Source organism: Felis catus, chromosome X (assembly GCF_018350175.1).
Source record: "Felis catus isolate Fca126 chromosome X, F.catus_Fca126_mat1.0, whole genome shotgun sequence".
NCBI classification, from domain to species: domain Eukaryota; kingdom Metazoa; phylum Chordata; class Mammalia; order Carnivora; family Felidae; genus Felis; species Felis catus.
In genome coordinates, this window is record NC_058386.1 from 127,515,827 (window position 1) to 127,530,841 (window position 15,015).

Sequence of the window (15,015 nt, forward strand, 5' to 3'; positions counted from 1 at the left end):
CTCCCCCACCCCCGTCTCTGCAGATTATATACCAACACACCCTGAGCTATATAAATAATCACACACTAGCGGTATCTATTGCTCTGTTGAGATACCCTGCGTCTACAACTGCAGTTTCTGCTGCTTTGGTTCATCCGTCAGATTGGAGGAGACAGAGGCGGAGGCGGAGGCGGAGGCAGAAGAGAAAGAGGGGGAGGAGGTAAAGAAGGAAGAAGGGGAGGAGGGAAGGGGGAGGGAAGAGGAGTGGAAGGAAAACGCTGAAGGAGGAGGGGGAAAAGAAAGAGGAGGAGGAGGAGAAGGGGAGGAGAAAGAGGCGGAGGAGGAGGGGGAGGAGAAATAGAAGAAGGAGGAGGAGAAAGAGGAGGAGGATATGAACAACTTACCCTGCTGAGCTTTCTTTGGGGAATACGTGCATCAAGATTTAGATCTGCATGTAAAATCTATACAAAGTATCTGCCACTACAGGTCTGACTCTCCTCCCCACCCCCACCCCCACCCCCCGCACCATCGTTTTTTTTTTTTTCCTTCTTTCCGTTTTCTCTGCTGTGTCAGAAAGACCGACACAGAACTATCTCTGTTTCTGGCTCCACTGCCAGTGGAGTTTTCATTCAGACTTTCCGAAGAGAGGTGGAGAAACCTAAAGACTCAGGAGAAGAAGAGGTCTTTTGAGCCAAATGGGGCATTAGTTCTTCTGCTTTTCTCAGCATGGATAAACCTTTTCCTCAAGGTAAGCCATAGAGATTAGCTCTTAAAGACCCTAGAATTCTTTCTATGCAATGCACAGATTGCCATTCATTCCAGCCATCCTGTGTGTGTGTGTGTGTGTGTGTGTGTGTGTGAGTGTGCGTGTGTGCGCGCGCGCGCGCGTGTGCACGCGTACAAGAGCAAACGCGTGGGTAAAATAAAATGAAAACCATTTAAATGAGATTTAAATGAATCAGCTTTTGCACAAAACTATCCGTATTGGAAATTTATAAATCAAAATGGAACTTCAAAATAACCCTTTTGTATCCAAATGTCAATTTAATTTCTAGCCTGTTGACCTTTAAATGCATTTTGGTGCTTGCCTAAGCCCCTTATAGCGCAGCCTAACCACCCAAGCTGAGGACGTAGGGAGAGCCCGTGCTGAGGCCAGTCTGGCTGCCCAGCGGGCATCCTGTCAGCGTGGGGCTAGTCTGCTATTGGCTCACAAGTCTGGGCTGTGCATCGTTCAGATTTCATCACATCACCTTGCCCTGGGTAGAAATGGCGCAAGCTGACACGGCATAACCCCCTACTTACATTGAGTCAGAGCAATGATTTAGAAATCTCTGGATCCATTCCTGCGTGTGTGTGCACATGTCTCTGTGTGGCACACGGAAATTTTGTCAAAAGTGAGAACCTGTGAGCATGTCCAGTTAGCCAATAGGCATTTGATAGGACCTAGTACAAGTGGTTTATACTCCCTTCCATTCCTGTAGCTAATTATAATTATCATTCACCTCTGCATGCTGCAAACCAAGTTAGATGAACAGAAAACAGACCTTGAACTCTTAAACAGAAATCTATTTTGAAATGCAAACTATTGTTGCTTTTCTGGGTACATTAAAACCTCATTGTAACATAATGTGCTATTACATGAATTTGGATATACCAGGTGTTAAATCATGTTCCCAACAAGTCGGCTGCATACATACATACCAATAAGGCACAGGCTAGCATTTTATCCACAAGGAAGTATTAGTCTTGCTCCCTGTACCTCTAAATAAACATTTACTAAGACTTTATTCTATGCATTTTGCTTTCTTTGTGTTCTGTTAAGTCTCTCTAGCTGTGAAACAATCTAGATGGTGGTCTGAGTGACTTGGATTTGGAGGGTTTTTATTCAGAGTTGAGGAGTTGGGTAGTGAGGAATTAAAAAACATAAAGGAAGGAGACTAATTCTTCATGAAAGACATTTTGAGACAGAGAAAAGCAAACAACAAACTCGGCATAAAAAATGTAGAGTATCAAGATAAGCAGGGGCTTTCAAAGCCCTCCTTTTGTGCCCCTCATTTTGCAGATAGAAAAACTGAGGCTTGGGATGGAAGTCACTTGCCCACAGTCACAAAACAAAGTAGAGCTAGAGTTAGGACTACAACTTAAATTTCTTGTATCTTATACAAGGATTTGAGGTTTAAAGAAAGATTCCTACTTCTGAAGTGAACAACTAGCATTTTCCCCAGGATTAGAATTAGGTGAATGCATTTGTTATTACAATTTTTCCCTTTACTGCTCATCACTAAAACACGTATATCTTTAAAAATGCAAGGTCTTAAAACTACAAGACTCTCCAGTTTGAAATAAACTGCCATGAGTCTTAATGAAACTATTAAAGTAATGAATAGGACCAGGGTAGCAAAATGACAAGTTAAGAGTTAAATGTGGTGAGAACCTGGCAGCTCCAGCAAGATGTATGTGGTAGGAGGGAGGCCCAGTCAGTGGCTGAGAGGTTAGTAATGTAAACTATATACAACTTGGTATTTGTAAGGGGGGAGTGCTTTGATAGAGATGCAAATGCCTTTGCACAGAGAGGGATTTTTGGAGAGCAGACTTTGGAACAGTAGAACTAAGAAAACATATAAAGCCATAGCAGAAATTCCCCCTATGTTTGCTTTCAGTTATTCTGAGAACGAGTGTATATAACAGCAGAGCACAGAAAAAAGTAACACACCCCAGAGCTGTTACACAGTAAGGTACAAAACAGCATTGAACCCATGGGAGTGGGAGAAAACAGGAGCCAGGCTCTCCTTCTTTCCCCTCCTCTTCTTTGAAATTGAGGTTGAGTCATATTGTATCAGGAAGGATTTACCAGAGAAATCAGGGCTGTCTTAAGGTATTAGCATAGTAGGGCTTTAGATAGGGAAGTTTTCAACTTTGGTCTCAACATGGCAGATTTTAGGTTCCAGGAAGTAAATATATTTTTCTTTCATTAACAAACAGCATTTCTTGAATAGATTTAGCTCTCTAGTCCCTAAGTTGGCATAAGAAAAGAAATTTCTGTTTAGGTTGAACATAGAAAATTTCAGGGCTACAGAAAAACTGTTGAGAAAGCTATGAGCACCTGGCCAGAGTGACTGAGATGGGAGTGGGTTTACAATGCATCATTCATTACTGCAGAGGCACTACGTGACAGAAATCACTAGATCCCACCAATGTGCAGCCAAGACTTGTAATCACCTTGGCTCCTATTTAATAATATTTGATATGCATATTCCCTCATTTAATAGAATATAGAACTGACCGACAGCACAGTTTCTTAACTGTTTTTACTCACAATGAATGGCCCTTTAATGGGTAGATTTCTGAATCACAAACATGCAAGCAGTAGTAGTTTTTCATCTAATCTTCTGCTGTAGCAGTCTCTTGCTTATTTGTTTCTTAACTTTTTTCCCCTTTTACCTCCCCCTACACTATCTATTTCAGTTCATCCTGTTAGTCAGATTTGCAAACAATTTACTATTATTCAATCTTGTTTTATCCTTCTCAACACACTAATTTTACCCAGGTGCTCCTGTCCTGTGTATTGCAGATTTTCCACAGTCCATTCTAATAAAAGATTTTTCAGGGCAGGAAGAAACCATCCGAGTTCATCCTGTTAGGTCCCTTGTAAACAAGACACTAGTACCTCATCATCCCAGACCAATGCCCAGAGCTTCCTTTAATCATCCAATCAAGCATCTCAACTTCTCAGTCTTACAGAAATCTAATCAATATCTAGATACACCTTCTCAACTTAAGCACCATATATACCCTTCTGCCGCGAAGACAGGATCCCCTTTGAACATGGTTCTGAGTCATTTCAATTATGACCTAGATTCCTCCAAGCTTAGCTTTTGAACCTTCTGGGCATGTCCCTGAGATACTTACTGATACCCTTGGAATCCCGTATGATTATCTCTTGTAACTTTGAGGCCTTGTATATCTTCCTTCAAGTTGTTGATTTTTAAATTTCCAATATGATTTGAATCTAGTTTCCTTTGGGAAATCAATGAGTCTAAAATGCATCCACTGTATTTGTTACTGTTCTTATAGTATAACAGACACAAAGAGCCCCACGCATTCTTTATCTGATCAATGGGGAATAAATCTATTTCTTCTAAATTTGCCAAAAATAATTCTCTTGATTCAAAGCTTCTACATCCACATATCCTTCAAGTCAGCTGAACAATGTTTCTTTGTTTATTTAGGTGTTCCAATGAAAACTACTTTTTCCTTTCCAAAACCGAGATTATTAGTCTTAACAAAGTACAGCAAAGGTAGACGTTGGACACTTAAGGGGGCTGTGAGTCCAAGTAAATAAAAGAGACATAAATTTTGCTTTTGAGTGCCCAAATGAACAAGGGCATGTTGCTTAGTTTACCCTCAAGGATTGAAGATGTGGAAGGTATAGACGAAGATTTTTTTTTTTGCCAAACTTTGTAGTTACAGAATAATAGATGAAAGTATAGACGAAGATAGTTTTTTTTTTTTGACAAACTGTGTAGTTACAGAATGATAGACCATAATAGGGTTCAGTCCTTCAAAATCACCTAGTTTACCCCTATAATTATATAGACAGTGAAATTGAGGCCCCAAAAAGCAAGTGATTTGACAAAAGTTTTATAGATATTTGAGCCTTACAATGTCCACAGTGTTTATCTGCATTCTCTTGTGCTGCATTAAATAACACAAAAACAACTAACTAAAAAACGAAATTATAGTCAGACTGGTTCTTCTATGTGATGTGCCAGAAAGTTATTTTTAACCAAATTAAATCTTCTTTTCAAAAAATGAACAGATGTAAATTCAACTAAACAGGTTTGCATGGGGATATAGCCTCAAAAGGCAATGAGTCTGGTCATATTATTAGCCACTGAGGCCTTTGGCACCCTTATTTCTCCTGTTATTGAGCTTTGGACACATTTCAGTGCCGTGTTTGCTTGCTTATGGAAATCTAATCAAGCACTATCCTCTTTCACTTGTTCATTTCTATTACTCATTCAAGCTTTGCATTCTATACAGTAGTGTGAGTAATTGATCTATTTTGAGGAGGCCTGAAATATGATGGATTTCAAATGTATGCTTTATTCATGCTAGTGTTTCCTAGGTCCTAATGCCTCCAGGATGACTCTGGGATTTGTGTTGAGGTTCTCTTGTGTACACCTTTTTGGTTGTTCAGTCTTCCAGGTGTTGCAATACAGCAATCTACTGTTTGTACAACATTTTCCTCATAGTCACCATTATCAGTACTAGGCTCAATCAGATCCTTCAGAAAATGACCAGCCACCAGTTCCTGATTGTGGTACAATGGAGACACAAGCACATATGCTTTCTAGATATTCAGCCTGGTTTAGATCTGATATAAGAACATTGTTGCTCTTGAAGAAAGCCAGTTTACTGTGTAAGGTAAACATAGGGAAAAGCAGTTGAAGTAGATTCTGCCTAGTAAATCCCATCAATGCAGATTTGACTTAGGGTAGTAATAGGTACAAATACAGGTGATAATTCAAATAATTCAGGGTTCATCTTTTATGGCTCCCTCACCCCAAGTGTTACTCCCACATGTATAAAAGGTTTTTTTCCTATTGTTCTACAGATAGCCTGATTTTTGCCTTCTGTGTCTCTGCCATATCGGTGCCATTATTACATCTTGCCTGCCTATATTCATTGAATCAAGAAATTCCTTTCTCATCTGTTTATTTATGCTTATCAGAAATTTCACTGAAGGGAGAATTTTGATTGATGATACATATATGTTCACCTGTATTTATGTCTCATACATACACACTCACACAACTTCTCCTGGAAGACTTGTGAGGCTTTTTCTTTTATACTGGCATTGCTTCAGGATGAAGCCTTCGCATTTGAAATTAGGTTCCATTTTTATTATAATTGTGAGGCTAGAGGCCTAGATTTCTGTGTTAGCAAACATCTGAATGAGATAGCTGCTCCTGTGACCCTAGTCATATGATGCAATACAAAAGGAATCAATGATCTGAGCTTTGCTCCAGAATGCTTTATAGCCTGGATAAGTTGACCAGATTTGCCTGTAAAGAAGTAGGCAAGGTAAGTTACAGAATAAAGGTGTAACGTGAGGACTACCCTAAAGTAATTGAAGGTAGTGGTAGAGGAGACAGGGCTCAAGCTTTGTTTAGTTCCCTGCAAAGTATTCAGGCCCATGTGTTCTCATGTGTTGTTTGTGTTCCTTCTCTCCTAGGATTTTCTGATGTGCCCTAACGTCCATGTAACAACAAGGGCTCTTTATCACCACAAGTGCCACCCTGACCCAAAACCACTCAGAACTCAAGAATCAAGGCAAAATGGATGCTGCAGTGACAGATGATTTCCAACAAATTCTTCCTATTGAACAGCTGCGCTCTACTCATGCTAGCAATGATTATGTGGAACGGCCTCCAGTCCCCTGCAAACAGGCCCTCTCCAGCCCTTCCCTTATAGTGCAAACCCACAAATCTGATTGGTCCCTGGCTACCATGCCTACTGCTCTCCCCCGCAGTCTCAGCCAGTGCCATCAATTGCAGCCCTTGCCTCAGCATCTGAGCCAATCTAGCATTGCCAGCTCAATGTCCCATAGCACCACTGCCTCTGATCAAAGGCTCTTGGCCAGCATTACCCCCTCACCTTCAGGCCAGTCCATCATCCGAACCCAGCCTGGAGCAGGGGTCCACCCAAAGGTTGATGGTGCTCTGAAGGGAGAAGCTGAGCCATCTGCAGTGCACCCCAGTGAGCACCTCTTCATCTGCGAGGAGTGTGGGCGCTGCAAATGTGTCCTTTGCACGGCAGCTCGTCCTCTCCCCTCCTGCTGGCTGTGCAACCAGCGTTGCCTTTGCTCTGCCGAGAGCCTCCTCGATTATGGCACTTGTCTCTGCTGTGTTAAGGGCCTCTTCTACCACTGCTCCACTGATGATGAAGACAACTGCGCTGATGAGCCCTGCTCCTGTGGGCCGAGCTCTTGCTTTGTCCGCTGGGCAGCCATGAGCCTCATCTCCCTCTTCCTACCTTGCCTGTGCTGCTACCTGCCTACCCGTGGATGCCTCCATCTGTGCCAGCAGGGCTATGATAGCCTCAGGCGACCAGGCTGCCGCTGTAAGAGGCACACCAACACTGTGTGCAGAAAAATCTCTTCTGGTAGTGCACCATTCCCCAAGGCCCAGGAAAAGTCTGTATGACCTTGCCACAAAATGGATCCAGAGCTTTCTCTTTCTTAGCCCCCATCAGTAAAGTGCAGGCCTCATCTTTGAAGAGGGGGAGGAGGAGTAAAGTAGCCAAAGTTAGGGCCTCACCAGTTTTGCTCCTGCGGTGTCAGGGGAATGGCCAAGTACATCCTGGTGCAGGATGCCTTGTTCTTGCTCACAGTATCTATCCCACTCCTCTTCAACCTTTTTACACCTTGCCGTTTTAGCCCTGTGGCTGTCATGGCAAATTCAGGTGATATATAGGCATGACATTTGGACACCGAGGGCTGACAGAGCCCGCAACGTGGAGGTTTAGGGGCTCCCCAATATAGTGCCTCTCGATGCAGGCTCTGAGCGTCACTCTACTTTCCACAGTGCCTTTGGAAACTTTCTTCTAAGATGGTTTTCACAGGTCCATGTGGAACAGCATTCAATATTCCAGGGAATCTGATCCCTTCTCCCTTGTTTACTGCCCTTCTCTTCTTTAGTCTCTTTTTCTCCCTGTCTCCTCTTGTTCTGTGCTCCTTCCCCCTTCGTTCCCAGTCTCTCTCCTTCTACTTTTCCTCTCTTTTCTTTCTGTCTCCCTTCCTTCTACTCCTTTGCTCCCTCTCTTTCAGACTAATCCATTCTCTACCTGTATTTCTATCTTGTTTGATCTATCTTTGTCTCTCTCTACCTGACTTTCTTTCTCTACTATGTCCGAAAGTGCTGTTTTTCCATAGGTGTTTCCTTTGACGCCAAACTTTGCTATGCTATACTATTTACTAAATTTTATTAAGGGAAATGGATTACTGTAATGAACTGATCACTAGCAATAGTCTATATCCTGACACGTGTGTGTGCGCTCATAACCACACTCACCTGTTTGTGAGCATATGAGGCAAAATTATCTTACATTTCCAGGTTTAACTAGTTGGAGTTTTACTCCCTTTCCCAATAATCAACTTATAGTACTGACAGATTCCACTAGCATGCGGAGTAGGATAGTAAATCAGGATGCTCATAACTTTGTATGTCTGACCCAAGTGCCAAAGGCAGACGTGCTTTATAGCTAAATGAACAAAGCAAAGGATATTACAGAGGTCTGTTCTCTCTTAGAAGCTAACTGCCCTGAGACTGCATGGCTCAGGCCTTAATTATGGACATAAAAAGTCATAAAACTTTAGAGCTGGAAGGAATCTTAACTGTTAATCTAGTTCAATGCCCTTATTTTACAGATGGGAAAACTGAGGCCTGGGGATAGGAAGGGATTTTCCCAAGGCCACACACTGAGTTCATAGCAGAGTTGGGACTGGAATACAGGCCTTCTGACTCCTAGTTAAATATTCTCTACCCTACACCACATTGAGTCCTGGGACTTTTCTCATAGGACTCTATTAACAGTAACAGAAGGCCATTGCCATTCAATTTTCTGGAACCATGCCAACTTAGTGTACTGGTCTTTATGCAGTGCATGGTGGGTAGCTAATTAACTATCAGGTGTTGAGGCTGCCCCCAGTGGACATCATCTTTGGCTCTGTCACCTGTAGAAGCTCAAGTGTGGAAAAAACAAACAAAGAATCCCTAACCAAGCTGTACCTTCGCCTACTCTTTGCTGCACACATTGTGCTCACTCCTGGCTTTGTCTGCAATGGCAATTGCCTGAAAACCTAAATTTCAGCAACAGTGGAGAACTGAGATGAAAGACATATAATGCAGAGAACTGACTTCTCTTTTAAAAAATACCAAGAGCCTGTGTTGTGAATCCACTTCAATGGGAAAAGGCTGCAGTGGGGATGGCAGGCTCCTAAAGACAGCTGTTGTTAAAGACACAAGAATTAGATCCAGTTTCCCTCTGTAAGTGAATCCAAAATTCACTAAGGAATTCAGAGATTGAGGGCACTTGCTTGAAATCAAGGTGCTCCAACTTAGTTTAAGACTTCCAGACTCTGACTTTATATATCATCTCTTTTAAAGTGTGCATGGATGTGTATTGCAGAGTGGAGAGGTGGAGAGAAATGTATAGTCATACACAGGGGGAAGAAGAAGAGAACATCCATATCTCTTTGTTGGATATATACTATAGAAATATGTGCCACTCAGTTTTTGTTGGTTCTGAATCTTCCTGAAGTATACTGACATTTGGGCTGTACACAGCCTCATACTTTCACTTTCACCTCCTCTTCTAGAATTGCTTTGCTCTATTTTTGTATATATAAATATGTTATGATTATTATTAATAATGTTAATGATATTGCTGCAAATGGTGCCATATATAAGGTTTGGCTTCTTGGAACATTATAAACCCAAACCAATACCTGTAACCTCTTATGTTGCTTTCAGATCTTTCAATTTTAAGTAACTTTTAAAAATCTTACAAGTCTGCCTGATTGAACTTTGACTTATCTACCTACCCCTAAAGCTGTGCCCAGTTCTCTGAGTCCAGCTGGATGGTGATGAGTAGCAACACACACTTCTCCCCGCTTCTGCCTGAAATTTGCTTAGAGCTGAGATATATAAGGATTCTATGACACTAGTGCATTGTTCCTGGAGCTAAAGTTATTCTATGGATGTTTGCTTACTAGTATCAGGGCCCAAACTAACACAAGTCCCTCCTCTTTGATAGCTCCTTGATATCCTAATCCTGCAGTCCTTACTCAGGCAAATTGTGCACTGCCAGAGGGGCCCTGGGCTCTGCCATACACCCAGAAGAGCTCTTCTCAGTGTGTTTCTAAATGGCCTTACACTTGGTAGAAGAAACTGAAGGGTTACTCAAATGCAATTGCAATCTGCAATCTGCTGCTGAGTCAGGGCTTTCACTTGTGTCCAAGTTGGCCTGATACGGGCTGCATCTGGTTTACGTATAGATGGGTCCTGTTGGGGTATGCGTACAGATGTGTGAGTGTGCATTTGCGTCCCTTCTGTGAAGTTATATATATGTATATGTATATGTATAGTATATGTATATGTATATATATGTGTGTGTGCGTGTGTGTGTAAATATATATATTCACACATCTCTATATATTTTAATGTATTGCACATGTATATTTAAAATATATATGAAAGAACTCTAAATCCTGCAGAAAGCCTCTGTTTTCATTATTTTCTACCTTGTGGCATGTACTGTATAAACAGGAATATTAGAGGGTGTTTCCTGCTTAGCATTTTTTTTTGCAGTCATCCATTACTGCCTTATTCTACTGCTTTCCACATATTGGTTCCCTGATACATCTCATATGGCTTTAGTCAAGAGTTCTCCTCTAATTCCAGCCCATCTTCCCTCATCACAATAGCTATAATAAGTATAGTGAACACTTATATAGTGCTTACTGTATTGCTAAGCACTATTTTAAGCATGTTACCTATATTGGCTCATTTAATTCCCTCATTAACTGTAAGATGTAGGTACAATTACAATTGCCATTTTACAGATGTGAAAACTAAAGCACAGAGAGGTTATTTGAACTGCTAAAGGTAACAATGCTTATAAATTATGGAGCTAATATTTGACCCTATGCTGTCTGAGTCCCAAGTCCCTGCTCCAGAGTTGGGTGTAGAAGTCTGAAGGATAATGCAAACTCTTCTGGTATAACAAGCCCCAAACAGTGAACAGTCCCTTTCCCTAACTGCAGTTCATCTGCAACCTAAAACTTGAAACAAATGTGCTCCTATGTTAGGAGTGAAGCAATAATTACAGACATCATATATGTCTCTTGCTTCCCAAGATGATGGCATTACAAATTTCTCCACCATTCCCTTTGAAAACATGTTTGCAGACAGTTGCCATTTTTCAGGCAGTTTACAGTGTAGAACTAGTAGGGAAATATTGTGACTTGTGCCAGAGAAGTTTACGAGTTTTTAAGACTTTGACCTTTTCTTTATAGGCCCAGAGAAAACTAATTTGATTTCTTTCTGCAGAAAGTAGAACTAAAACTATTTTTGGAACTTGAGATTAGTTGGAATTGTTAACATTTAAGTTCATTGATTATACTGAGAGCATTTTTCTGATTCAAATGTAAGCAATCCACTGATGACCACTGTTCAGTGTAATACCTTACTTTTCCCATCACTGCCTTCATACTGACAATCCTTTACCCTGGCAGTATTTCAGAGCCATAAAGACTCTTAAAGAACATCTACCCCAATGTCAACATTGTATAGTTGGAGGAAAAAATGCATAGAGAGGGAATAAAACCTGTCCAAAGTTACACAATTCTGAATTTGGGTGGAATTATGATTTATTTATTTTCAGAAATCTAAGTTTCTTAGAAAATAGAACTTGAAGCAAAAACTTATGTGCAATTCCAGGGAAGTAGGAGTAAGGAAAAAGAGTAGTGAGGAAGGAAGGAAGGAGAGCAAACAAAAAGGAGTGTATCATTGTGTTGTCCATAATCAGTTTCATGACAAGCTAATTTCTCAATTTGTTATGACTGGCCATATTACATCTCCATACAGCCCATCTGGGGGACTAAAGGAGAAGAATTTATCTCCTGCCTCCTATCTTAATAGTCAAATACCTTCCCTGTAAGATATTAACTCCCCTACACTTCTGTGTAGTGCATGTGTGGATGCCCAAGCAGGTACCTTGACATCTCATACGTCAGGAGCAAGGGGTAGCAAGTGTGTGGCTATGTGTGTGCTACAGGGAGACAAATGAACTTGAGAACGTATGTATTCTTGACTTGCTTTGAAGGGCTTCCTTCTATATGGAAATGAAGTCCCTGGTTCAACTAGTGGAGTAACAAAGTCTCAAAATATCCTTCATCTTAGCATAAAAAGAAACTTTATCCTAGTGAACTCTTCAAAAAGTATGTCTAAACCAATGCATGTACATGCACTTATGTTCACTTAAGCTTCATCAGCATAATAGCAGGAAAATTGGTCAAGTTATTAAATTCAGGAAAAATGGCTAAACAAGTTATTTTGCAACATAAAAATAAAACATTCTGTTGGTCAACTGAATTTTCTCTATTTCAGCCACTAATTATGATATATAGACTCATTCTAAGAGCTATACTATCTCTTATTCTCATACTCAATAATTCCCCGTGCCCAATAGACTATGTTCAGATGAAGTCAAAGCATCTAGTTAATAAAAACATCCCATTGATATAGTTTTATATCTATGGACAGTGTCATTAAAGCATTGGAATGCATTCCACTCATTTAATTCTGGCTTTTTTTATGTAAGAAAAGATGAGCATAGGAGAATTCTGAAAGTTTTTCATGGTGAATAATGAAACCATGTCATCACTCCAAACAATACAGAAAACTCTCCTTCAGTGACATCTACTTTACTGAGTCCAGTGGTTACTTTTCTGTTCTCATGTACCTGACTTACTAGCACCATTTGACATAGCTGTTCATTCTGTCCTCATAAAAACACTTTTACCACTTGGCTTCCAGGATACCATATTCTTCTGGTTTTCCTCCTACTTCACTGTCTGCTCCTCTCTATTCTTTACTGGATACCCTCATTTTCCTCACCTCTTCATATTCAAGTATCTCAGCAATTGGTCTTTGAAATATGCTCTTTGGGTACCATTTACATGATGACTTTCAAAATTGTATCTCCATCCTGGACTGCTCCCTTGAACTTCTCACTCATATATCCAACTGCCTATTTCACATCTCTACTCTGATATCTAGTAGGAATTTCAAACCTAACATGTTCAAACTTATTTTTTCTCTCCTCAAACTTGAACTTGGCAGCATTTCTTATCTCTTTTAATGCCAATTCCAAACTTCTAGTTGCTCAGGTCAAAAAATTTTGTACTTACCCACTAGGCATTTTATTAGTTATAAATGTAGCTAAAATTCTCAACCTCCAAATCCTCAATTAGTCTTTTATTCTGATGATTTATCATGTGGTCATTAGTGCCCCTTTTGAACCTCTGGCCTAAAGTTTGATAAGACTGAAATCCTTGGTCCCTTTATCCTAATCTAAGCCCACATCCTTATCTTGACCATTAAATTGATTAGCACACTACCGGTATTGCTGCTTTAAAAGGCCAGAATGACAAGACACATAGCCCTCAAGGAAAGACATCTTGAGAATGACACTGCTCATTGTTTAATCTTGCTGTTATTACAATCAATGTTATACATGTTGCTCCCAGATGTATTTGCTGGCCAATCTCCTGGAAAAGTAGAGGGTAATCTTGACCCACAAGCTGTGATTCTCCAACTATTCAGGCAATGCTTTTGACTATACCATATAATGGGCATGTGTCTGATGGTAAAAGCCACAGATGACAAGGATCTGGAAATCCCCAAGTCATCTAAGAACTAACAAACACTGTTGATGCAGATTACTAAGAAAAGAAAGCAGAAACAATCACTCAGGCAAACATCCTAGTTTTATTAATATAGGGCTTTGACCTCAATTCACCTGTATGTTTTTGTACTGTGACAAGATGAGTGAATTATACAAGCATTCTGAAGGCTCATTTTGAACCTATGTTCTAAGGCTTAAACTAAAGGGAGACTGAATGACTCAATTGGCCCTTTTCTCTTATGTCCACATTGTAATCTTAACCTTCAAAGTCCCACCACTCAGATGACAAAAACAAAACAAAATAAACAAACGCTAAACTAAAAAGGAAACCCAAGGAAAAGAACACTACTTTTTATAATGCCAGAGATTAGTTGGGTAACAATTTTACTCTGTGAAAGGGTCCCTTTCCTATGGGAGTGAAGACCTCTCAAGTAGGAGAAGTCTCTACACCTATATTAATACATAAGATATATTAAAGGAAAGAGAGGAAAAGTAGTGAGGAGTAATACTAAAGGCAGGTTGAGAAATTTTTTTTTAAAGGTTAAGAAAATAAGTCACATGAAAGAAAAAGGCTCTGTAATCACTTTGTTTCTCTCACCTAAAACTCCATTTCACCAGCCTCTTGGCACAGTTGTATCCTTGAACTCCTTTTTGTCCTTGACTTTTGTCAGCACACTTCTTTCTTTTTCAAGCTCCTGTACCACACCCACTGGAATGATTCTGTGAGTGTGTGTGTGTGTGTGTGTGTGTGTGTGTGTGTGAGAGAGAGAGAGAGAGAGAAAGAGAGAGAGAGAGAGAGAAAGATATGGATGGATGGACACTTGAGCTTTCCCTTAGAGGTTCAGAGTTAAGAGTATGCCCATTAACACTCTCAGCTTTTCAAACTCCATTCTAGAACATGCCCCCTAGTACCTAGATCTTACACTAAATGACAAGGTTTCTCTCCTTCAGAAAGAAATACCAGACTGGATTCGTGGCTTTCCCTGGATTGGCTTCTTCTCAGTCAATGTGTTGTGGAAATTATAGTACCCTGAGACCAATTAAATCAGAATCTTTGGAATTGGGGCTGAGGAATAGACGTTTTTAAAGCTCCCAGGTGATTATAATATGCAAACAGGGTTGAGAAAGCCTAATCACTTCACTCTATAAATGCAGATACTGAAGCTCAGAGGGGGGAAGTGACTTAATCATAACCACACAGTGAGTTATAAACAAAGTTAGGAGTGTGAGAACACAGGTCGGCTGACTTCTAGGCCAGAGGTCTTCTCTTCATACTTCACTGCTTCTCTTTCTATCCTGTGCTTTGTGGACTTTTGCTTTTCTCGTTTGTAAAATGAAGATAATAAATCCTAGAGATTTTAAGAGAGTCATTAAGACAGACACATTTTTTAATGTCCAAGTTTCTGCACAAATATGAAGGACTGTTATACATGAGTGAATTAATATACAACACATATGTGAAGCTGAGTCCATAAAACAACATAATGAAAGTTGTTTTCTATTTTTTAATGTTTTACTTTTGTGAGAGAGAGCATTAGTTGGGGAGAGGCAAAGAGAGAGGGG

General features: G+C 40.4%; 1 protein-coding gene across 1 annotated transcript; it reads left to right on the forward strand.

Moving 5' to 3' along the window:
• Positions 1-344: 344 nt before the first annotated feature.
• Positions 345-12,132, forward strand: SPRY3 (sprouty RTK signaling antagonist 3). The gene is made up of 2 exons (XM_023249113.2): positions 345-727; positions 6,218-12,132. Exon 2 carries the CDS (start codon positions 6,321-6,323, stop codon positions 7,185-7,187), a length of 867 nt encoding a protein of 288 aa, XP_023104881.1. The 5' UTR covers positions 345-727; positions 6,218-6,320; the 3' UTR covers positions 7,188-12,132.
• The last annotated feature ends 2,883 nt before the right edge of the window (positions 12,133-15,015 follow it).